This window comes from Hydractinia symbiolongicarpus, chromosome 8, assembly GCF_029227915.1.
Source record: "Hydractinia symbiolongicarpus strain clone_291-10 chromosome 8, HSymV2.1, whole genome shotgun sequence".
Taxonomy (NCBI): Eukaryota; Metazoa; Cnidaria; class Hydrozoa; order Anthoathecata; family Hydractiniidae; genus Hydractinia; species Hydractinia symbiolongicarpus.
In genome coordinates, this window is record NC_079882.1 from 9,632,019 (window position 1) to 9,657,814 (window position 25,796).

At 34.0% G+C, this 25,796-nt stretch overlaps 4 protein-coding genes across 4 annotated transcripts; 3 read left to right on the forward strand and 1 right to left on the reverse strand.

Moving 5' to 3' along the window:
* Nucleotides 1-49: 49 nt before the first annotated feature.
* LOC130655709 (mesoderm-specific transcript protein-like) lies at nucleotides 50-1,317 on the forward strand. Its single transcript, XM_057458489.1, has one exon. The coding sequence runs from the start codon at nucleotides 196-198 to the stop codon at nucleotides 1,300-1,302; it is 1,107 nt and encodes a 368-aa protein (XP_057314472.1). The 5' UTR covers nucleotides 50-195; the 3' UTR covers nucleotides 1,303-1,317.
* A 399-nt stretch (nucleotides 1,318-1,716) lies between these two features.
* Nucleotides 1,717-2,316, forward strand: LOC130653702 (5-formyltetrahydrofolate cyclo-ligase-like). The gene has a single exon (XM_057456219.1). The coding sequence runs from the start codon at nucleotides 1,717-1,719 to the stop codon at nucleotides 2,314-2,316; it is 600 nt and encodes a 199-aa protein (XP_057312202.1).
* LOC130655708 (HHIP-like protein 1) lies at nucleotides 2,315-7,991 on the forward strand. The gene is made up of 4 exons (XM_057458488.1): nucleotides 2,315-3,381; nucleotides 3,861-3,935; nucleotides 4,012-5,575; nucleotides 6,373-7,991. The coding sequence occupies exons 3-4, from the start codon at nucleotides 4,593-4,595 to the stop codon at nucleotides 7,532-7,534; spliced, it is 2,145 nt and encodes a 714-aa protein (XP_057314471.1). The 5' UTR covers nucleotides 2,315-3,381; nucleotides 3,861-3,935; nucleotides 4,012-4,592; the 3' UTR covers nucleotides 7,535-7,991.
* Nucleotides 7,992-8,411: 420 nt separating this feature from the next.
* LOC130655706 (SH3 and multiple ankyrin repeat domains protein 2-like) lies at nucleotides 8,412-25,729 on the reverse strand. Its single transcript, XM_057458486.1, has 10 exons — nucleotides 25,639-25,729; nucleotides 20,211-20,385; nucleotides 19,169-19,372; nucleotides 19,024-19,098; nucleotides 18,460-18,568; nucleotides 18,093-18,244; nucleotides 16,030-16,074; nucleotides 9,584-13,312; nucleotides 9,273-9,322; nucleotides 8,412-9,155 (listed from the first exon to the last, which is right to left on the reverse strand). The coding sequence occupies exons 2-10, from the start codon at nucleotides 20,346-20,348 to the stop codon at nucleotides 8,885-8,887; spliced, it is 4,773 nt and encodes a 1,590-aa protein (XP_057314469.1). The 5' UTR covers nucleotides 20,349-20,385; nucleotides 25,639-25,729; the 3' UTR covers nucleotides 8,412-8,884.
* Between the last annotated feature and the right edge of the window lie 67 nt (nucleotides 25,730-25,796).

The window sequence follows — 25,796 nt, forward strand, 5'->3', positions numbered from 1 at the left end:
CAAAACTGTTTGAACTGGATATGTTTTTTTTATCAAGTCTAAAAGCCATGCGAGGGAGAGCAAATAATATTTTTTATGTGCAGCACCTCTACGTTTTATTTAACTTTTTTTCTTATTATTAGTGTAACAAGAAAACGAGTTTTTGTACACACCATTACAGAGGATTAACTTGCGATTGTTTGGTGTCTACGAGTAATGGAGGGTACAAGGAAACGACGATCACACGCTGGGCGTGATAAGAAAAAAGTCTCATTTGCTATCCCTGACGATTCATCGGCGCACCACCCGCTTATCGGTTCTCTAGTTCAACACAAGTTTTATATCTTCGGAGTAATTTGCTCAATTTTAATTTTAACTTTTATGTTATGGCCAGCACCTAGACTGTCGAAACACGCCCAGCACTGGCATGATAGTGGGTTTATACTAAAACACGGACAGTACAGTGTATTTTACCAAGATATATTTCGTATAAGCACGGAAGAAGCAGATTTACAACCAGTTGCGCTGATTTTGCATGGTTTTCCAACAAGTAGTTATGATTGGAAGAAGCTAGTAAATCAGCTTCATGCTAGATTTGCACGAATTATTATCCCTGATATGCTTGGTTTTGGTTTCAGCGACAAGCCTTTAAAATACAAGTATTCGATAAAAGACCAAGCAACCATTCAAGAAAAATTACTGGAGAAGCTGAACGTTACTGATGTTCATATCCTGGCTCATGATTATGGAGATACTGTAGCTCAAGAGTTACTTGCTAGGGCTAGTAATGCTGAATATAAACTTCGTATTAAAAGTATCTGCTTGACCAATGGTGGCATCATTCCGTCCCAGCATCATCCAAGACCAATTCAAAAAGTTCTAATGACGCCTTTTTTAAGCACCATCCTTTCCATGCTAAGCAATCGAGTTATTTTTAATTCTAGATTCCGCGCCATTTTTGGCCCCCACACACAGCCATCGACGCAAGATTTGAACGATTTTTGGGCTATCGTGCGTCACAATGAAGGGGATATGGCGTTCTCGCAAATACTTCAATATATACCCGAGCGATATGCGAATGAACAGCGATGGGTGGGCGCATTGAAAAGCACAGGGATACCATTGCATCTGATTTATGGTGCGTTGGATCCGGTAAATACTCCAGATGGATTTTTTCGTGAATATAAAAAGTTAATACCGCATTCTAGTTACACCATACTGGAGACTGTCGGCCATTACCCTCAACTTGAAGATGAAGCTGGCTTCATGAAATCTTATAATGAGTTTTTAAACAGGGTTGAGAAAACATTTTATACTTTGTAATAGCATGTCAATAAATCACTTTGCATTTTATATGGTGAAGGCGTTTTTTTCCTGTTTCACATTTGATTGTGTTTTCACAACCTTTTTTAGTCTTTATTATAAATGTTCAGTTCTTTCAGTTGCTATTTCGTAGCTACACTTTTCGACATGCTTTTTTTATGATACTCTCTATTTTAAACTTTTAGATTTATTTTAAGCATAAATATTTATAATTTCCAGTCAAAATAATTATTTTAAAGTATTTATATTTGTTAGAATAATTTTTGCTGTGGATTATTAATAAAATACGTGATTTTTTTAAGTCGGTGTAAAATTTGCAAAATGTACTTTTTGATTTCTAACCGTTGTTGATCTTTGTTGATGTTTCTTCTGAACATAGCGACGTAATTTATCCTGCTTAAGTTCCTTCTATAGATGAGCACAGTACAAAGGACGCTACGAGCTGCTAAACAGGCTGTTCGAAAAGAATTACGCGCCAAGTTGAACAATTTAAGTGATGAAGAAAAAGCGCGACAATCGCGCGTTATTACGGAGAAATTGTTTTCATTGGATGTTTATAAAAACTGTCAATCATTATCTCTCTACATGAGCATGCGCAGTGAAGTCTACACCGATGATATACTTGCTGATGTTTTTAAAACGAAGAAGAAATGCTTCATTCCACATTACATTGGTGACGATATGAAGATGGTGTTGTTGAAAGATCAAGAAGACTATAATAATTTGCCGCTCACAGCGTGGAATATCAAACAACCGGCAAACGAAGAAATTAGAGAATGTGCTATAGATAGTGGTACAGGATTGGATGTTATTATTGTACCAGGCCTTGGGTTTACAAAAGAAGGTTGTCGATTGGGTCGAGGGAAGGGCTATTATGATGGTTATTTTCGAAAATATGAAGCGAAATTTCAGAAGAAGCCTATAACAATCGGTTTGGGATATACGTGTCAAATTTTAGATAGTATTCCGGTGGACGAATTCGATGTACAATTGAACCACGTACTTTTTCCATAACATTTGCACCAATCTGTGGTTGTTTCCAAACTCGAGACAGTATATAAACAAGATCAAAGAAATTTGACTTTAGATGTATTAGCTCTCTCTCTAATGCTAGAGGTTTTCTTCAAAGTAATATTCATGCAAGTGTGCTATGGAATCATCAAGTAGATTTGGTTACATGGTGTAGGCAATATTCAAATTCTGTTTTTAATGATGGTAATTCGATTTTGGTAATATTAGGCCATGCCAAAAAGACTTAGAAGTAGAAAAAGTATAACTTTAATAATTTTTTATAATATTAATCTCAATAGCATTTGTAATCCTATTAATGTAAATAGACCCTAAATGATTGTTACACGTTTTTTTCCATAAGGAGCATGTATCTGTAAGAAGTTTAAGGCTCGGATTATAAATGGTAGTAGCTGCTAGCTCGTGATATACTAAAAAATTCGATTTTTTTTGTGTAGGCCTTATCGATTTTTGTATAATATTTTAAAATTGAAAAATAAACTTGGTTTTTTATAATGAAAACTTTTTGTCGTGCGTTAGTCGAAATGAAATCTTTAACTACAGTCCAACGATGACAAACAATTTTTGTGTCACATTTTTTTCTGTCGCGCGACAATGTCGTGGACATAAAAAAACTCTATTTCGACAATCAGTTTGTATTTTCTTGTTCTGCTTTTTACACATGCTTGATTTCGAATTGCAATTTTCTATTTTTCCGTCAAATATTTGTAAACCAATCTCACAACACTCTTTAAATTCTTTATTGGAAACCAAGATTTACTCAGGAAAATGTGTAGCGAAAGTTGCAAGAGTCTTTTTCTGAAAAAAAGGTTGTTTGTAAATATGTCCTAATTAGTTTATTTTTATTTGAAGGCTTAAAACTTAAACTTTTATTTTGTAAGAACTTAATTTTCGTATGTGTAACGACAATTAAAAATGTTCTCGATAAAATACACGTCCTTTTTTTTTCAGCAACTGATAAAAGTGTTCTGTAATCCTAATGTTTAAGATATATAAATGAACTAAATCAAACATGGCGGACGAAGATGCGGATTCCAAAGAGATTGAGAGGTACTTTTTCTAGTTAATTATCCCCTTCTTCGAGTATGCGCTTTTGTTACTTAAAATATAGAAGTTTAACAATAGGTTCAGTCCTATTTTTTTTTTAAACCTCGAGGTAACGTCTAAACATAGGTTTTGTTTGGCCCAAAGTAACTGTCATGCCCAAATTAGTTGACAAACGCTTGGATTAACGACGCACGATCACGAAAATACAATACTAAATAATACTAAAAAAATTCAAAAATTCAGAATCATCCATTATTACAAATTGTCAATGTTTGTTGGCTTGAATTCAACATTGATCAAGCTTTTGAGCGGGAATGAGCTACATAATTTTGAAAAAGTCCAATATAATGAGGTGTCAAAGAGTGCGTGACAATTGAATATGCGCTTAACTTAGCCAAAATTTAATGCGCGGTAAAGTGATTCGCAAAATTTAAATTCGCGCCTAAAATTTCATATTGTACTTGTTGTTTATGTGAACCCAGGTTAGCAATGGAAGAACTCATTAGAGCGGCCACTAGAGGTAAACAACTATCAAAAACGATTGGAATCGATGCTTGGTAAGAATTAATAAAACTTGTTGTTTTTTATTTATGGATTTTTGTTGCTTTGTTAATTACCATCCTGTTTTCATAGGCAAGGTGTTCGAAGGCCTCGGACGAATCGAACATATCTCCATAACACACTACTTGGTGCCATGCAGAATAATAAAAGAATTGGCGATAAAACTAACGATCAAAATCCGACATCAAACACGAGTAAAATCGACACGAAACGTTCTCATCGAAATAAATCAGGGGCAAGCACCAGCGGGCAAAAACGTGATGAAAAAACGTCCAACGATAGTAGAAAACGCTCGAGTGGTGCTTCGAAACTGTTTTCGTCCGCCATGGCGGAGATAAAGAAAAAAAAGCAAGAGGACGAAAAATGAAACATGAGAATAATCAAAGGGAAAAATGAATCACGTGACATCCTTATAATATAAACTCTTATGTCGGTTGGATAGTAGATGTCACGTGTTTTATCGCTCTTGCTTGTACGCGCTTTGAAACGCAAAAGAACGCGTTCTTTTAGAAAAATCACAGCAATTTTGGCTGTTTTGACTTTTTGTTTGATAATTTTTAAATTGTTTATAGTTTTTATTCAACTTTTATCTATTTCATTTTGTATCAAAATAACTCTGTAACTGTAACTTTATTGTCTTAAATAATTACCACATGTGGAGGAGTGTTTTCACGTATAAAAAGAATCAACAAATGACAATTTTTATGTCAAAAACAACAACAACAAAACTTGACTCATTTCAGTTACACTATCCAGAATATTTTTTGTTGAGAAATAAAAAGATGCTTTTTGTGGTGTTACTTTTTCTTTACCATATCAAATGTTACATCGCGCATCCACAGTGTTTAGATTTTCGTCCACCGCACTCATCAATCACAGAGTTAAAGTTCTGTACGCCTTACTCGTCGTACAGATGCTGTTCGCTAAGTAAAGACAAAGAGTTAGAGAAAGATTTTGAGTTTGCAGTTCAACACTCGAGCAGCGATATCGACAAACAATGTGAAGATGTATTGAAACAAATTCTCTGTCTTGAATGTCACCCATACGCGGCACATGTCTTTGATGCTGAGAGGCCTGGAAACGACAACAAAACGTTCGATAAAAGATATGTGAACTTCCCTGGCTTGTGTAAACCATTTTGTTTGAACTATTTCGAGAAATGCCGTGCTTTGTTTTTGCACGTGGCTAGAAGTAATGTATTTTACACATACATAAAAAATGCAAGCAAAGAGGATTTTTGTACGTGGGCGGAAATTCAAGATTTGAACTATTGTTACCCAGATGTTGAACAAATTGATAAGAAGAAAGCAGTTGTCAGTGAAGAAGGCGATGTTGTTTTATGCGTCGAGCCTGTCGCTGCTTCCTTCTCCAACGCTTTATTCGCCGTCCATGCAAATGACGGCACTCATCGGATGTTTGTCGGAGAGCAAGGTGGTCTTGTGTATATCGTCGACAAAAATGAAGAGAAACTTTCTCGGCCGTTTTTGAATATTACAGACCGTATCGTCAACTCTGGGGTAGCTTGGGATGAACGAGGGTTACTTGGTCTTGTTTTTCATCCCAATTATAGTGAAAATGGCCATTTCTTTGTGTACTATTCGGCGCCTGATACAAAATATAATCGATCAGAATACAGGTAGGTATTAAAAAATGCATAAAGCTGATATTTCACCATTGATTTTATTTTCATTAACAGCTTATCTTGAGAAAACACAAAGCCTAAGGTCCGTCGAAATGAAAATTGTCTACGTTTTTTTTTCGATGTTAAGCTTTATAGATAGGGTAGAAGTTCTTTTGCGACTACCAGTGAAATAATTTCCCTAAAATATACTTTCAGTTAAAGAGTTGAAGGAATAGGGTTATTATAGAGCTTAAAAAGTTGGTATTTCTTAATTTTTTAAAAAGCGCTTCTTAAGATATTCATATTTAAAGAATTTCAGATTTAGTTATGCTGCATAAATTATGATGTCTTATTTCAGTAATAGCAAATTTTGACATTTTCTGTCATCAGTAATTTTAGACCTGTTAAGGGGTGTGCATTCAAACTTTATCAATGCAACGATATTATAAAGGGGAATTGATTAACATATTTTTTTCTTTGCTAAAATGACACTCAATTGCTCGTCCCAGTTCCTTAATTTTTTGCTGACGACCCCATAACTTATTATCTGCATGTCGGTTTGCAATCAAGTTTTGTGAGAAAACATATTAGGTCTATACAAGCTTACCCAAAAATTTTTATTGCAAACCAAATTTAACCAACTTTTTAAGTTTTATAACATAAGTCCATCAGCGTGGTTGACTGTTTTTAGAAACATGGAAATCTTTGAAAATTCCAAAATGCTATATTCTCCGAAAAAAATACAATAAGCCAAAAAAATTTCTGCATATTCTTAATTTTCAATTTGTGTTGTTGTTTTATTTTTTCCACAGCACCTATGATTGGTACTGGAAACTAAACCACAAGACACGCTTGAGTGAGTTTACTGTTGATGAAAATAATCCTAATGTTGCTAATCACGAATCTGAACTGATTATTATGGAGATCGATCAACCGGAAGCCAATCATAATGGAGGAATGCTGTTGTTTGGAAGTGATAGTTACTTGTATGTGTTTCCTGGTGACGGCGGTGGTGCTGGAGATGAGCACTGGAGAATAGGTAACGCATTAAATATGTCGAATTTGCTTGGAAAAGTTCTGCGTATTGATGTGAATACGGACACAAAATTATATGATATACCTTCAGACAACCCCTTCGTAAATACTGAAGGTGTACGCGCTGAAATATATGCTTTTGGTTTGCGAAATCCTTGGCGGTGTTCAATAGATTCTTTTGGAGAGGTGGGGACCGAGCGTATGTTTTGTGGCGATGTAGGTCAAAGTGGACATGAAGAAATTGATGTAATTGAGAAAGGTGGAAATTATGGTTGGCGAGCATACGAGGGCAACGAATGTTTTGACGAGGATCTGTGCAGCCAGTACACCGACCTGAAATTTCCTATTCTTGTATACAACCACAGCATTGGTCAATCTATAGTAGGAGGTTATGTATACAGGGGCTGCGACAACCCCAATATATTTGGGAACTACTTTTATGCTGACACGATGCAAGGAAAACTGTTTTTCGCTAAAGAGCGCAACGGTTCCTGGGTAGCAGCAAACGTAATTATGGGTAACGATAGTGTTTGCAATAATGGATTGTCTGGGTATTATCATCAAAATATTTTATCGTTTGGTGAAAGTGAAAGCAGTGAACTATATATACTCAGTTCGAATTTTCCCAACCCAAACTATCAAAACAGCGTAATGTATCGTTTAGTTGATCCGAAGTTACGTGGAGATCCAGAACAATGTAATTTTCATGTGGGAGCACCAAACATTTTGCGTCATATTAAAAGAAGAAGTATATTCTATAAAATAAAAAAGAAGGAAGAGAAGGAAAAGTGGCCAATAAAAGAAGATTGCGTGGATTTGAAGAAATACGTTTGTTCGCGTTACTTTTCAACTTTTAAAGGTAAAAAAGCTGCGTACGAATGTGCATCGGCTTTGAATTACGTTAAAAAGAATTGTCGAAAAACGTGTAGATATTGCTAGCGTGCCTCGTTGATTTTTTTATACAAGGGACTAATAATCGTAGTGAAAAACTATCCAGGCTAAATACCTTCGTCCTTTTTTGCTCAACATTCAATTTACTGAAATAAATTTTCCGCTAGTTCCTAGACCAATTTAAGGGGTTACAAAATGAGGGGTTACAAAATGATTCAATAAGCTAAATCCCCACACATTCTGAAGAATAATAAACGGACTACTCAAAAGGTTACTGTGCAAGAAATAATACACATTAGAACCGCATAGACGTCTAGATAACCTGTTATGAATAATTAATTTTTTATTATGAAATTGCAATATTTCATTTCTATTTTCTAAAAATATGTGCAATATTCTTATACATTTCTATGCTTTCATGGCTAGCTAGTTGAGTTGTAAGCAAGGTAAGTGCTATATCGAATAAATCATAGACATCCAATATATGTAGAGAACTTTTCTGCTATTTTCAATTATATTTTGATACCCAATATTTTATTTAAGATGATGCTATTTGTCATTAGTGATGTAAGGTAAACTTATCCACCAACATTAAAGTCACAAAGTCGAAAACTAACGGCCGTTTCATAGCCTCTTTGATATAACACTCCATATGCCTTGCATCATGATTTTCGCGGTAAATAACCATGACATATGGCTATTTTTGAATAGCGTTGAATATCGTAGAAAGACGTTCATACACACCGTTCCCATCTTGTTATTTTCAGAAAGGAACGTGATCAGGACTGCACGCACATCACTGTCAACTCAGTAAGCAGTAAGCTCTCTTCTCTTCTCTCGCACGGCTATGCTCTCCTTCGCACTGCTACATCGGATTTTCGGAATGCAAGTTTCGTATGCAAAATAAGTAAATAAATAAATCAACTTTTATTCAGTTTGTTGTATTTGTGAAAACCTGGCCATCTACGTTTTAAAACTTACAAAAATATAAAATTTTCTCGTAGCCATAGCAACTATTAGTCACCCTATCAAAATTGTTCGACAGGTTTTTAAATTTATGAAAATTTATACAATTATTTCTCTCTGGCGTAATTATCACAGAAATTATATTTTTCTCTATAAATAAAATTAATCTTCTTTAGTTAAAAAAATAAAAGATAGAAGAGCTCTACTAAGTCGTTTTTTTTTCCTGTAAACGTGAGAAACGAATTTATGTTCAAACGTGACTGACTGTCGTCAATTATGTAGAAAAACACAGAGGCTTTGAAGAAAACTTCGAATTACAGGGATTTCACGCCAAAATGGAAGTTAGCCTAGTTGGTTTATCACTTGTCAGCATCTGTCAGTCTATGTACATTGATATTTTTACAGGGAGGTTTAGGATAATTATCTAAAAAGTTACTTTTTTACATTCCGACATAATCTACCAATAGCATCGTCTAAAGTCATTCGATGTCCTAATTTAGTCACGCCTAATTCTTTTAATTCATCCTTCGACAGTTCAGGTAAATGTTTTCCCTCGATATCGTTCTCTAAAAACGTTTTCCTGTAGGTACTCAAGCTCAAGTGATCTAACCAAACACCTACGTCATCAGTCGACCATTCCATGTACGGTTTGTTTGATAACAATGTCGGAAGGTCTACATTTGAAGTTGTTACCTCAGGTGCGCTAAAAATAACATGAAATTACATATTCTACAAGCTATATTTTTCACTGCATAGAGAAAAGCCACACTCGTCGAAAAATGGAAGCACGTCTTGCTTCCATGTTTGTAAACACACATACCTTTCAGTGTATGGCGGAGGAAGATCAAGAGAATTGTCATCATTTGTCGACTAAAAAAATTAACGTCACATTACAGTCGTGTTTTACAACCAAGATGGCTGCCACACATTTAATTGCAGTCACCACCATTTTGGTGAAAAACCCCTACATGTTTTTTTAGAGCAATTGATGATGCTTATGGAACGAACTAAAAATTTTCGTATTTTCACAAACTTGTATTCTTCAAAAAATGTTTTATCGGTATGAATTCTGTCACCTCAAAACTTCGTCGCCAAATTGAAACCCCGTTACCGGTGATATTATTAACTTACCGGTGATATGTCTTCATCGAGAAATTCAGCTGGAGGAGGTGGGAGCTCATCTTCTTGTGTCTTTGTTTGTAACTTGATAGTCGTAGAAGATGACACAACTTTCCTGTCAGCACCAGAAGTGATCGTCAACGAACCAACTTTCTTCAGCGCTGTCTTGCTTTCCTGTTTGCTCTCTTCGTTGAGTGAATTCGATGATGAAACAGAGATGAGGTCGTAATCAATACTAGCTTCAGCATCAGCTATGACTCCATCCAAATAAGAAGTAGCAGAATCTTCTGATAAAAACGAACGTGTTTTGTTATTGTTATGATCGGGAGATGCCTCTAACGTGTCCGATCGTTTCGGTTTCGGTTTGGTAGTCGGTGGAATATCAGATTTAGTTCGACTTCTTGAACTTGTTGGAGAAGAATAGCCCTTGTCAACTTCTATTCGACTTAATTCTTCATTTTTCTGATTTTTTTTCAAAATTTCGCTTGGTTTCATTAGTTCAGATTCTACAACAGCATTTTTCTCTTGTTCAGGAAGTTCTTTGGTTGATGGAAGCGCATTTGTAGCAGTGGTGTCTTTGGCCGCCATCTTTGCAGCTCTTAACGCAATAGCTTGAGCCAGAACAGAAGAATGGTCAACTCCATCACTCGAATTCTCAAAGCCGGAATCTTTGGAACAAGCACTATCGAGACTAACGCTGGAGCTGGAATTATATAAACTTAAACCTTCAGAACCTGGCGAGCTGTCGGCACGATGTAAGCTGTTCTTACCTACGCTTCCGATAGAATCAGAGTCACTGTCCTTTTTCTGTTTATTTTTGGTAATCTCTTGGTCAATATTCCCAGTTACTCTTGTAGATCTTGCCGACACAGCATTCATTATTGAATCAGCAAAAGCATTTGATGACGATATTGAAGAAACATTTTTTTTGATCTCAGTGTGGCTGGGGTTATATTCAGCGGGTGGCGGAGGTTGTTCGTCTTCCACATCAAGGTAATCGGGTGGAGGAGGCGGCATTGGTGGGGGTGGAGGCGGAGGGGGCATATTGTTAGCGGAAACAGAAACTGTAGCGTTTGCTCTCACAGGATTTCCTTGTGAGATTAGTCGCTGTTGACGTTCGTTTTGATGCCGAACCAATCCGTCAGCTTGACGAGATTGAGAATGTAACGTCAATCCGTCGTGTAGAGGTTTTCGTTGTTGAATATTTACACCAGCGTCTCGATAACCCGGTCCCCTTGGTGATATTTCTTGTATCACACGATAATCAGTGTCTGGATTAAAAAGCTTACGTTCATGACTTTCCAAAACCGTTTCTGCCTTTCTTTCCTTAGTTGGGCTATTGCGTTTTGTTTTTTGTTGCTCGTGCTGGCGAGGATGTGCGTCTTCTATGCGTCGTTGAAGGTCTACGTTGCCGCGATCAAAGTATTCTGATACTGGTCTCGTTTGCCTCGGATCTCTAAATCGAGGCGCGTGCTGTCCAGGTAAGACACCAGTATAACTTCGAGGAAGACGACGAAGGCTAGAAAATTGTTGGTCTTCTAAATATTGCGCTACCATCATGTTTCTCCTCTGTTGATAAGCTGCCATATCTTCTGGATTTACATACAAAGAATGTCTGTTATTTTGGCGATGCATCCTGGGATCAGTTGGGCTATGATGGATAGGACGATTACCTTTATGCAACATTTCAATTCGAACATTTTGATCGTGCCTTGAATCGAGATCAACTGTGGCTGAACGAGGCATGGTGTGAGTCATTGCTCGAGGGTCGTCACCTCTACCAAGAGAATTCGCTCTCCCTCGCCTTAAACTCTCTATCGTGTAGTCATAACCGGGTGGAGTGGGTTTTCTTCGCCTGTCTTTATCACCTTCATTAGTAAGTGTGTTTGAATTACTACTGCTCAAGCTACTAAGTGAACTGCTGCTGCTGCTGCTACGACTTGATTCGTGCAAGTCTGCCGCAGATTGCTTTACCATGTTATTTTTGTTCGGCTTCGGTTTCACCGCAGGGAATTGTGTTGCATCGACATTTACTTGTTTCGTAATTAGTTTAAATTTTTCGTCGAATTCAGCTGCATAATTATGCGATGATCCGTTTATTCTGCGGCCTATGCCACTCGCGATGTTGTCTTCTCTCATTTTTGAGTCATCTCCTTGCAGTCTGTAGGCACTTCCTGCCCACATCCCCTTTACGCTTTGTTTGCGGTCAGGTTGCTTCTCCAACACAACAGTTTCCGCGGTCACAGCAACAGCACCTTCTGAAAATACAGAATTCTCAGAATTCTCTCCGCCAATTGTGAGCACAGTAGAAGTAGAGCGTACTGGGGGAGGTGGTGGTGGCGCTTTAATATTGTCATTTTTGAACAAGTCTTTCGCATCTGTACATTTTAAAGTTCCGTTAGGTAAAATAAGTTCTGGATTAACTGACTCTGGCGCAACAGTAATAACTTTGATACTCAACGATTTTCCACCTTTGCTTATTAGCGAAACAGCATAACCATGCGTAGCATTCGCGACATTTTCGTTATTAATTTCTAACACAAAATCTCCTGGACGCAATCCCGCCCTCTCAGCAACGCCCCCTTTATCAACTTCTCCGATATACTGAAGCGCTGGAAACTGTGGAGAGGGCGTGAAATCTATGTGCGGCACATGGGAGTTTGCGCCACGTAGTTGGAAACCAAATCCTTTATCATGGCGTTTTAATGTAACTACTCTCGGCTTCGGTGGCTCTGATTGTAATGCTTTATCTATGATCTCCATCGGAGAGTTCTTTTTACCAAACCATGATCGTTGCTTAGATTTAAAGGTATCTCCTTTCTTGATTTCTTGCACACAATAACTTGGAAACCATCCAGCGCGTCTGTTAACGCTTCCTTCCCAGTACCCTCCTTCTCCAACATACAAAACTTCTACTATATCACCTTTCTTTAGAGATAATTCTCCTTGCGCTGCAGGCTCGTAATCTGTAATGGCGATAAAGTTGCGACCAGGAACGCTAGCATACAATCGAGTTCTAAGTGTTGATGCAGCTTTGGCACTTTTTTTGATTGGCGCAGGGGAACGCTTTGTTCCGAGACCCGCATTGTGTGAAAATGTTCGAGTTTGTGATACGGGTTTTAAATCTTCGTCATCTGACTCGGATTCAGATTCGGAAAAATCCTCCTTATGTGGTAAACTATTGAGTGAGCTTTTTCTGGGTCGGCTTAATCCTAGAGTGTGCATATTAGGTGTTGAAACAGCGTGCATCAAATTACTTTCTTGTTCCGGCGACGACGGCAATGACGACGATTTCTCGTTTTTGACGATTGTATCGCTGCGACGTTTCGTGAACTCGGGCTCGTCTTTAAACAATCTTACTTCGCTGTCGTCAAAATTATTAATCAATTGTGAAATTTCGAAGTTATTTGCGAGAATAGCGACGTCATAAGCACTTTGTTGCGCGTAATTTGTAATGTTACGATCAGCTCCTCGAAACAATAAAACTCGTGCGCAGCTCTCTTGATTTTCTAACCCACAAATATGAAGAGGAGTATTGCCAGAAGCGGTAGTGGCATTCACATTAGCACCATAAAATATCAAGTGTTCTAAATGCTGAACGTAGCCTAGTTTACAAGCTTGGTGGATCTCCTCGCTACCATGGATGTCTCGTATACCAATCTCACTACGCTCTCGTAACAGGATCTCGGAAATGACTGGATTGGATCCCGATATTATACTTAAATATAACGGCGTAACACCCTGAAAAAACAAATATAAAAAAATAACTCAACACCAAAAGTATCACAAATGACTGCTTTGTAAATAGAAAGTTTATCTGAAACCAGATACGCGTTTAAACTTCCTACCTAATCAAACACAGTCTTTTTTCTATTAAGAAGAAATGTTTTTATCGTCATTCAATAATAGAAAAGATAAAGGCTTTAAATTATTCGTCAAAAAGATCAATACAAAGTAGAACGATAAGTGTAATGGATGGTATTAATTGATGTTGTATGACACACAAAAATTACGTGCCCGAAACAAATTTTGTAGTTTCCCCACTCATGCTTTCAACGGTAGTAATTTCCTTGAACGTTAGAATAAACAGAAAGACATTTAGTGCCAACGAAAATAATATGTCAAAATAGAAAATTTCAAAGCAATGTAATAACAAAAACAGTAACAACAATAAAACAATATACAACGCTAATAACAAAAACAGTAATGACAACAACAACAACAATAATAACAACAACAACAATAACAACAACGGTTAAACAAACAACTTTATCGCTGACCATGGACATGCATATTAAAAAACACATAACAAGGGAGGATTACTATCTAATTTTTCAGATCAGATAAATTGCAACTTTAAAAAGGTAACAATCTACATCTTCTGTAAAACAATTCACGTTATCACACGCGTTACATAAGTAGAATCGTCACATCTTCCTGTTGTCACTAGATGACAATAACCTTGACAATATGAGATAGATGTCACGACATTGCGTTGACAACAAAACTTCTGTTGACAACAGAAATAAAAATTACTGTCCACCCAACAAACAACAAACAAAAAAGTATAAAAAGTTAAATTAAAAAATGATTATAACCATTCAATTATTCAAGTTTTTTACTCATTAATTTATTTCGCATCCTCCACACAATTTTCTAAAAATCTCGTTTTGATGCAGCTTAAACATACCACTGTCATTTATATTACATCAAGTTAAACTTTGTTTTTTAAACCAACGCAGGAAGCCTCAGGATTTAGAATTTCAACTAAACACTATTCATAAATTAAATCCTCAATGAGATACGCCAATTAGTTAATCCAGTATATAACTCATTAATTTCGTCAGTTTTAATGAATATATTGATTCATACGTCAGCTTAAAAGATGTTTTTAAAAGTCAGATTTGTTGCAGATGAGTTAAAGTTTGGGGTCGGAGGATGGATGTTGAGGGGCGTAGAATTGGCTAAAACTAAAAAACCGGTTTTATCATATTGGCTCAGGGATGAAGAACCTTTTACGCACTTTTTTGCTGAGATAGCTTCTAAAGCACTTTTAACACAACTTTGGAAAGTGAAACGCGGTTTAGCCAATCTGTAGGTATTAAATTTAAAACTTCTAAGATAAAGCATAGTTGGGTCTCTTTTGTGATTATATTGACCCTACACTTTTAAAACAAATTCATCAACCCTGTGACCAGACCCCTGTGTTTTCCCTGAACCTTGATGTACTAAACAAATATTGTTCAGCCACTGGAAGAATTAAATAAAACTAAAAAGTAGCTAAAAATAAAACTATATAAAAACACGTTAGGAACTGAAAAATTTCCACTTACTTTCTTTAAACTAATTTCTCACCAAAATCTTACGAACAACAAAGCTACGATCACAAATAATTTTTACTTACCGCTGGAAACGATGCATTAAGTTCAACACAATACAGATTACATAAGGAGTTCGTGTACAAAAATAATGAGTTATTTGTATCGAAAATTCGCAAGAGAGGAAGGGATTGAATAAAAGTATTATTAAACACAATTAAAAAATTCTATATTTAAACAAAATAAACCATGCAGTTGAGATTGTAGTTTGAACGTGGAGATTTTACTCGTGTACCATATAACTTGAAAATTATTTCTTCAAAACATAAAAAGTAAAAAAATAAATAAACTTTACTCTTCTTTTTTTAAAAAAAAAAAGAATGAAAAAAAACGAATTCAGCTGTGAAAGAACAGATTAAATTATTCTTTTTCTTTTCTTTAAATTTTTTATGTTATAAATAATTTTATTATGAGTGTGAGATTCAAGTTTTAGTAAAACGTCAGAGAAAGAGAGAATAAGAGAATGAGAGATCAATGTGACAAATCTTCGGTAGGCTATCACGTCATTAAAAACTTTAAAACTGCTTCGAAAGGAAAAACTTAGTTACCAGGCCACCACCAAAAATAGCTAACAAAAGGTAGTAGTTAACAAATGGTGATTTGGCGACTCTGCTCTGAGACATCATAACGGCTTCCTTTTTTTTTTTAAAACTCTATATTTAAACAGAAAAATTGAGTAAATTACAAATAAATAACGTTGGAAGAATCATTATCAATCCAGAAATCACTAAAAATCACCACTCCTTCCTTCCTTTTAAACTGCAAACTATGTATACAGCAAAGCGACCTGGACTTAGCTTCTTGTTGTTGCTGTTGTGCTAACCTAACAAATTCACTAAAAACTAAGCAATAAGACTAATATAATATCTAGATTTATCAAGTGAGTATAATCAATAAAATCTTTGCCTATCACCAAATTTTTCACTTCATAAATGTTTTCTTTTTTAACTTCAGTGATCGATCATAAAGTACTTCATTAGGAAATATTCGTGTTCAGTTTACACGCATTTGAGACTACACAAGGCTGTTTAATGTGGGATGAATAAATAAAATTATGCTGAGTCAGCATGAAGGTCTTACCTTGCTATCTTTACAATTCGGAGATGCACCCAGATCGAGCAGATTCTAAATTATAAATCATTTGAAGAAAAATATCATTTTGATATGAAAAAAATCTCGCCGAGTACTTTTTTTTTACTTTATGTTTTTATTGTACCGATAATTCTAACTTATTAATTATTTATGTATTACAATATACGAAATTCTTTTTTCTAATTGGCTGATGTGACGTGTGATAAGTATAAAAATAAAAATGACGAAAAATAGAAAAGAAATAAAAAAGAAAATAGGCATGATTGGATTAATTGATATTTTTTTGAAAACAAAAACATGATTGAGAATTTCATAATCCTTTTAGAAATCACGAGATATTAAGTTTATTATTTTTCAGGTGTTGAAAATTATCTACAAAAGATCTTTGACTCAAGTTTTTTTTGGTTTGTTTCACAAATTCTCATCGCACAAAATATTTCCTCTTCCCAATGAGGCAGTTTTGTTAACATACCAAACTGCAAAAGTATTAAAAACAAACCAGCTAGGTGACACTTAAAATCTTTAACTTCCCAAATTGAAACTTAAGATACCTTTAAAAAGGGCTCATCATCTCATAGCTATCGCCTGAATTAAATAGATGGCCCGTGAAAGCAAAGAAATTTGAAGCCTCCTTAAAAACAGAGTTATTGAAATGTTTTATGATATTAGCTCAATTTTATATCCCAGGTGTGCCATCTCGTAAAATAACAATATAATACTATCGCTGTTTTTCTTTTATTAAAAAACCACAGAGCTTCTTCATTTAGACGACATAACATAAATCTCCATCTTGGAGGAGATTCTCCTTCACGGAGAATGAATTATGTGGTACATAACGGTTAACTTGTTCTATAAAATTTGTTAAGCCAGCAAAAGAACACAAAGAAAATCCCATACTGGTTTGTTTGTTTATTTAGATTTGTTTGTTTTTATTTGCTAACCTTGTTTTATTGGTTATTTTCACTACAATAGAAATTCTTACCGTGAAAAGAAAAATTTTTAAATGCCAGCTGTGCTGCCCACTTTTCGTATAAATAAACTTCTTTTAATACCTCACTTAATCGTCTCAGGTTATCCTGAAGTTGTGGGTGCTCAATTCATTACCATTAATTATTATCTTTTAATTATATAACCACTTTTTTATCACTTAAGCAGGTTGCTAAAATTCTAATTTTGTGCATAACAGATAGCACACCTAACTTCGTACCCAGTTTAGAGAAAATAAGGTTTTTAATTTACTGAACTTTACGCGATAATTTAGAGGAAACTAAATTTGGTTCGCTTATACTTGATTTACTCCGCAGCAAACCAAACTTTCTAAATTTTAGAATGTTCGCTCTTAAGGATGGGATAGTAATCCAATATTCATTTAATTTATTTTGTTGTTCAACATTTCTCCCTATTAGCTTGTTTGAAAAATTCCGATAATGAGATAAAGTATTTTTTTTCCTTGCCAGTAAATTATTTACGTATTTATTCTAAAAAAAATACCTGGGAACGAAGTTGAATATGTTGCAATAAACAGACCACGCGACCCGGAAGTAACTTTTAAGAAAGCAAGTGAAAAAGAAAATAATCTGGATAAACTGTGAAAATATAACTAATCTGTTTACTTGGAAATGGCTTTTATAATTATCCTTTTGTTGTGTTGTCGGAATGTTCGTTTTAATGTAATAGTAAAAGCGGTTTTAAATGATTACACATTGTCCGTTGGTATAAACAAAAAAATTCACCAACCAATCATAATTGTTTTTTTTTGCTTCCCTCTTGAGGAAGAAGAAGAAATAGGCGTCTTAATTTTTTCTTAATCTTTGAAGTTTCCAATCGCGAAAACTTATTTGAAAACCTTTACCACATATCGCAGTTGCGAAAAGTTATTTTTGAAAAATATTGCAATTTTTAGACTCGTTTAGTCGCGAAAAGTTCAGCTTGCGCAAACTTTTCTGCCTGCAAAAGTTTTTGCCCTAAAGTTAGTTCATTCCGTTTGCTTGAGTCAATTTTCATTGAGTTTATGCCAAACTTCTGAGGGGTGAAAAGAATAGACAACACACCTTCAAGCTTTCCACTTTGCCAATCAGAGCTACTCGATGCAAAGCTGTTAAACCCTCTCGAGATCTGAAGTCTAGGTATGCACCATGTAGGACGAGCAACTTCAGCAACTCCATACAGTCATCCAACATGGAGGCTATCAACAAGGGTGTGTCTAAAGGAGAAAGATGTGATAAAAACATATGTTTAGTTCATCTTAAGCCTGCTGCAAATAAAAGAATATCCTTTCAGTTGTATGATAACTCGAATTTCCTTTCGATTAACGCGCGAGGAGCCGAATATTTCGAGTTTCATTGAACGTCTCAACAAATGAACGACAGTATCGTGTCCGATTTCAACCACAATAATTTCCACTTGACACAAACATACCTCCAGTTTTTTCATCGTGGTAGTTAGGATCCAGTCCCTTCTTCAACATCTTTTCTACTTTGGCTTCGTCTCTTGCAAAAATAGCTTCAAGGAATTTCTTTCGGTATTTCTGTAAAGAAATTAATGTTTGAAAATTTTTCAAAACACTTGCAAAACTGTTCGATAATTGAGGTCTATTCTCCAGTTTTGATATTACGCAATTTTTACATAAGAAGAAACTGTATAAGAACAAAGCTTCAGAAAACTTTAGCACACTAGTCAGTGGCCGGCAGATACATTCACGTGTTCGCCCGTCCTTTATTTACTGCATTTCGTGTCTCGGTACTGCAGTTAACATTTTGCGTGACAGACCAAGAAGTGCAGGAGTTCACGTTTAAAATTCAAAAATGGCAAGATTAAGACCAATTTAAGAATATTTCGAGGCTTCAAGTTTTCAAGTTGAGTGTTTCTTACAAATTTAGTTCCACATTTAAACGAAATAGACGTTCGAAATTTAAGCTTATTCACAAACTAACAAACGAACATATAACAACAACAACAACAATCTCATAAACATGAGATTACCTTGGTGTTAATTTTTTGAAGTTTTTTCTCATCCTGCAGTTGAAGATGTCGAAAAATTCTTCTTTTATAACGAAACTAAACGGAAAACATATTTTAGCGCCAGAAGTAATTTTAAAAATTACAAAAATAAATTCTTCTCGCTTACCTCTAAACTAGAGTCGTTTTTATCCATTGGATACTCTCTCAATAATCTTTCTTCTGCAAGAAATTTTCCAGCACGTCCGCCTTGGGGTGGCATATAAAAACCAAAGTTCAGCGGATCCTTTAAATCAGCATTCGCCGCATACTCAATCAATACGCTTTGTTTCGCCTTCCATACTTTCTCATCCAAAGCAAACTCAAATGATTTCTAAAATAAAAAATACTTAAAAAAACGCAACTACAATCCTACCACGAAAATAATCGTGCAGTTTCCTTGCGCTTCTCAGGCGCATGCGCTGGAATGTATTACATTACCGACATATTCACCACACATTGAGTGGTCATGTGACATAAAATATTATAAAGGGTTGAATTACATTTAGATAAAAGTGCTGAACGAAAAATAGATTAACGTCACCAGCTATAAAAGGGGTGTCACAAAACATGTTAATTTAATGACCGATCTAGCTCTTATTGAAGACACTGAAGCGATACAACATATAACATTGAAATATTGTCCACTGATGTAAAGACGTATAATTTAATTTCCGCGTCTTTCGGCAAGTATTCACAGTATAACTGCTACAAATATTTCTAGGCTGGACTTTAAAAACTTAATTTTTTATTACTAATACTGCGTCTTTATTTGTTCTATATTTTAAACTTTTTTCTATTTAGGTTGCTCGGCAACTGAAAATTACTTGCCAAGTTTATAATAACAAAAAAGTTTATTTTTAAAACTAAGTGGTCAATTTAACATCTGGCTGCACTTAACACTTTTTAAAATTTTTTGACATAGACGAAGGGAAGAAGAAAACCGAATTAGAAGGTTGCCATCCTGTTTAACAAAACATCAACAAGCAAACGGAAATACTTTCAACTTAACGCAAAGGAGGCATAACTTCTTTACTGTGTGGGCCGTTGTAGCGTGGGCCGTTGAAACCTCACTATGCTTGGCACTCATTGAGTTGACGTAGAGCTAAGTTACAGGTAAACGGTTGACAAAATAAATAAATAAACGGCTTGTTCAGAAACAAAATACATACCACGGTTGGTTGAGAAAAATTCGGAGTGCTGATCGTCACGGTAATCATGTTTTGTTTGTCTTTTGGAAAAAGTGGCGCCTCATCAGTCGGCGAGATAACAATAGTTGGTGATTCCGGCGTTTCATTATGCGTCACCATTTTGAACACATGTTTAAAATTTAGAAATTCTACTTTTCTGAAAAAAAAAAAATTAAAAAAACATGTTTTACAGCGAGAATATATTTTGAAAAGAAATAAATATGATTCGAACACATTGTTTTAGCTTATTTTCCATCTGTAATATGAACGAGCACATGTTTAAATTTTTATTCTTTCATTTCGTGTTATTTTTGTAGATTTATTGCTTCTTTAAAACTTTTATTTACAATTATAGAGTCAAAAATTTGTCAATATGAACCAACGTGTCAAAACTTGCCAAAAATATGATAAACACGAAATAAAAACACGGAAACTCGAAATCTTAAAATCTCAAAAACTCGAAAACTTGGAACACCTAAATACAAAACAAAAAAAACCCAAGCTTAGCTTAATCAGATATAAACTCTCGATATGCTATATTAAAATATCAATGTATTGTAATAAATAGCGTGTTTTGGAATACAGCATGATATAAAAGTTTTATTTTATAGCTCATGAGACCAAATGACTTGAGTGATAAGAATTTCCATCAATTTTGATTGATGAGACAACTTGAACACATGTAAAGACACTCCTTGACAACCATGAAGTATCACTTAAGGAAAACTTATAAAATATAATATAGGAATGAAAAGCAACTCGCTTAAATAACAACACATTTCATAACAATAATATTACTAATTCTTCCAAAGTATAACAAAGTTCTTTCAAGACAAAAAAAATCTTGGAAATAAACTTCACGTAAAACTGTTCTGTAATCTTAAAACGCAATGTTACTCTGTTTTGTTGCGCGAGTAAACATGAAATCGAGAATAACAAACAAACAAAACATTCCATCTCTCCACATGTCTATTGTTTCTTTGTTTGTATATTTCACAAAAATGTCGTTTGCCGTCTCTTTAAAATGCTGAAACTTCGAGCATGCCCACGTGATAAAATTTTTCATGCAATGTATATAAAATTCCTCGCGAATGTCGCTAAAAATATATCCTCTGATACATAACCTGATATATTCATATTATTGGATGAAACGCCTATCAGAGAAAGCCATAAAATCTTTAATCCATGTTAATATATTCAGTAAAGCAATTTTAAAATTTTATTTTACCCGCCATTTTACAACAGAAAACAAAATAAAAAATATGTGGTATATCTTTAGAGCGTCAGAAACAACGAACTTTTACTTTTCAAAGCTAAACAACGTATATGGCATATGAATCTTCTCTCTTCTCTTTCGTTTAAAATTTTAAATATTGATAAAATTAATGATAAAAATGTGTAGCTAAAAAAAACTTCAACAGAATGAAAAGTTGAGTAAAGAAAAGAAACCACCTGCATTGTATCAACAAACCGAACAAGAAAAATGATATAAAATATAAATAAATAAAAACAAACGTGCTTGTGTAAAGCGACCCGAAATAGATATACACTTTCGTGTATTGGGAGCTTTAAATAATAAGCCTTTTAACTTTAAAACTCTGGTGTAAAGCTACTATGAAAAACATTTTCTTTGAAATCGGGATCTAAATACTCGGGTTTGTTATAAGAAACACGGTTGTAAGAATATGGCGCTGGCATTTTCGGAACTTTAAATTGCTAACACACGGAACATTAAGAAACTTGCAAACGTAAATTTATAAACAGAAATGGCTTCTGTTTGAAGGACCTTGTATTAATTCGGATTTGCACTTACAAAAGAAATTGATGTATCGTGCCGAAACCAAAGGCTTTACCTATCAGATGATACGTCAAGCCTTTGATATTTCGATCGGCGTGTCGAAACGAGAAAAAGTTGGATTCATTTCACCTTTTTTTTCGTTGTACGCGTATCAAAAATTAAACAAATAAAATAATAATTAAGAATAGTTATCTTTTACACCAATCATAGAAACAAAATAATACGTTACGTTAAGTTACGATATGTTTTACTTTTAAGTGGAAATACAGTTTTAATTTTAGGGGCATCGTGAGCCCAAACGATTCTCTAGAGCATGTTTGAATCTGTATTTAAATCTGACAATATATTAAGAAAATAATTAGTTAAATAAATTATCAGGTGTAATCAATTAAATGTCACGTATTTTCGCAGAGCATCTCAATTTCGTACTTCCTGTTTTCGTTTCTTTCGAAAAGAGAAAAGATGAAAATGTATGGTTAAAATACGGTTGGTGATGAAGATTTTAAAGAATTTGAATCAATAGATCGTATTAAAATTATTGGAAGAAGATATATGTATATGTAGATATATACTCAAGACTAACATTATTTTGTTAAAAAGGGATTCCGTTCCTTAGATATTTAAATTTTTGGTAAAATCTTAGTCCCCACGTTCTTATAAAATAGATTCTTATTAACGAAATATGTGTTCTATCAACAGAGACAGTGATTCGTCATATTTATTTTTAAATAAATAAATAAATAAACAAAAATAAACAGATCTCGTTTCAATTGTATTGTTACTTTGTCTCTGCTCTGTGAAATCTCACATTTTCTAAACTCTATACTTCTACTTGTACCTCGTCCCCAGGATCAACAAATCCTGGCGACGAGGTTGCTTTTACTTCAGCATTGACATCAAAAATCATCTACAGGATGTTAATCACGTCAAATCCGCACAAAGTTTGTTGTTGTGGTATGGGACAATATATATCGTGGTGATAAGAATAACATGAAACATGTGGAGATAACCAAGATGGCTGATTAAAATCATAGATAGAAAATGTTGCGGCATTTGTGTGAAGAAATATATATCTCAAGTGAAATCAAAGATGATGTATTTAAATAAAACCATTTTGAAAAGTATTTAATTCCCATACCATCTATAAAGTTAACTAACATAGCAATATATTCGGAAATTATTACGTAATCAAATCATAAATTGTGCCATTGCAAATATAACTTATCGTCAGCAGGTGGAAAAATCAACGGAAATAATCCCTTTGCAATTTGCAGCTACCATTTTTGACTCACAAATTTAAAGTCGGATAGTAATAATGAAGAGATTTTGTAGAAAGAGGAGTTAAATGAACAAAAATAAAATCGATTCAAAATCTACGAGGAAAATGTCATGTCTGCATCACGCTGTAGCTATGAATTGCGACAAACGTGACAATGAGTGTGGTCAACCATGGTAGCATGAGGCATGTTTTGATACTGTCATGAAATAAATAAATAACTGTGCTATAAATAAAAATTAAGTGTTTCAAATTTTTTAATTTCCTTTCATCATGCTTTACGGAAATTTTAAATTATGTGTTTAAATTTATCAGAATTCATGTAAAAAAGAATTTGTTATCATTCGTCTAAAAATAAAGATAAAAAACATTTGTATTTGTTTTCAATAATGATTCCTAGTAAGTGTGAACTTGGTGCGTTTGTTGCCATAGCGATAATCATGGTTTAACTTACTTCAGGGTTACAGTATAGACATATAATCAAAATTCAGAAAAACACATATTATCATGCAGATAGATTAGTGTTTTTTATTGGAAAAAAAAATTCTAATTACATCCATCTGAGGTATCTTAAAGTTTTCTTAATAACTACTTTAGGTATTAATGCTTGAACACAAGAAGTGTAAAAAGAGATTATTAACGAACATGTGAAACATTTAGGATGTTTATCACATATTACTGGAAAAAATTACTTTGTTTAGAAGAAAATGAAAAATTCAACAGTAAAAATAATATTCCATTGTAGTTTTATGAAGCTTCATCTCTGAGAGTCATCTCAAAGACTTTTTATATTCAAGTAAGAATAAGAAGTTTTTCTACCCTTGTATTTATTTTCCTTTCGAAATTCCTTTTTCTTTTAACTATAACATCGCTTCTGATCACAGGTACATTGTAAAAATTAGAACCATTTCGGCAGAAACTCATAATAAAATGCATTCTCTAATGTTTCTAATTAGGTAAATATTTTGATGTCTTGAAATCATCACATTTAATTTAAGTTTATGTTATACAACCAAAGAAATGAAATTAAAAGCTTTTTTGCTGCTTTATTTAAACACGAGTCTGTCATGTCAACTGCAATTTAAATGTTATATAAGACTGCTATATTAAGAACTATCAAATGACCACCATTCACTACCAACTGGAGTTATCAGTGGATAAGATCTAATTGACAGAAACACGTTACATAAAAAAAAACCATCTTATTCATTCTAATGTTAATGTCGTAGAAACAAAATATGGTGTATGTTTATTTCTGCAGCTATGCTCTTATATAAGAGAAAATTGCAACAATCAAAAAATCACCAATTCTAAAGCAGTTTAATGAGATGCTATTAACCGAGTAAGTGATTAAAGAAGAAAAGCATGTTTGGAAACAATGTGAAAAAAAAAAATTACATGATATTAAACCATGTTTTGAGTTGAAGAAGTCTAATATTCTGAAATTTTTGAACATTTAAAAACATTTAAAATGGAAAATAAGAGGGATATTACAAAATATGGTAAAATATATGAAATCCTACTCATTAAGAATCTGATAAATTCTAAAACTTTTCGAAATTAAGCAGACATTAAACGAAAAGCATTTTAATACATTCTTAGTAAGTACGCCTGTAAAAAAACTAAGAAATATTTAGCTATGCTGATACTTTTAACTTAACCAGTAAGAAAGTCATGTGTGCAACGCGTCAGTTCTTCTACAAAAGTGAAGGAGTCAGCAGTAGAAGCTAACCAAAACAAATCAGCTCCAGTACTGTGTGAGAACTTCATACTAGCTGAATTCAAAACCTCATAAAACTTATAAGGAGCTCTAATAAAACCATATTTCTTGCGATTGAGTTAAGTTCAAAACACACTAACATAAGCTATCCACATAATTTTGATTTCACCATTTCTCCATCCAATTTAATTTCATATTCAAATAAATAGATTGTAAACAACGGCTTCATCCTATAGCAACCACTTCTTCCACTTATCATCAAAAATTAACAAGGAATAACTTAAAATACTTTCTAAATTCAATTATTTCATTCAAAATTAGCTTATAAATCTATAATTCATATTTTTTTCAAATATTACACATGTACAATTTAATAATTTGTTTTTTATGACGTATATATTTCACCTGGTAAAAATGTGATGTAGTATTACTCAGTTTGAAAATAATGTACAACTTAACAGTAGATTGAACAAACAATAATATTTTTGTAGAAGCTCAAAGCTTACATATCTACACATTCCCACTGCAAAAAATAAGTCGGGTAACTTTTAGAAAAAATAAAGTAAATTGTAAATAAAAAACGTTGCATAAAATAACTACAAGATGTTCAACTTACATTTATAAGCCAACAAAAAATGAGCTATCAAGATACTGCTGAAGATATCAAAATTTTCAAATTGTGTATTTTATATTTTTAACACATAAGAATTATAACTAACTTTTTTTCTTTATGAAAAGATCACACTGAAACACAAAAATGAACAATCAATAATT

Coding starts and splice junctions, on each gene's coding strand:
- LOC130655709 (XM_057458489.1), top strand. CDS start 196: ATGGAGGGTACAAGGAAACGACGATCACACGCTGGGCGTGATAAGAAA.
- LOC130653702 (XM_057456219.1), top strand. CDS start 1,717: ATGAGCACAGTACAAAGGACGCTACGAGCTGCTAAACAGGCTGTTCGA.
- LOC130655708 (XM_057458488.1), top strand. CDS start 4,593: ATGTGGAGGAGTGTTTTCACGTATAAAAAGAATCAACAAATGACAATT. Junction 5,576..6,372: donor TATAATCGATCAGAATACAG/GTAGGTATTAAA, acceptor TTTTTTCCACAG/CACCTATGATTGGTACTGGA.
- LOC130655706 (XM_057458486.1), bottom strand. CDS start 20,348: ATGGTGACGCATAATGAAACGCCGGAATCACCAACTATTGTTATCTCG. Junction 18,569..19,023: donor TTCAAAAAATTAACACCAAG/GTAATCTCATGT, acceptor ATTTCTTTACAG/AAATACCGAAAGAAATTCCT. Junction 9,156..9,272: donor CCTCCGCCATACACTGAAAG/GTATGTGTGTTT, acceptor TGTTATTTTTAG/CGCACCTGAGGTAACAACTT.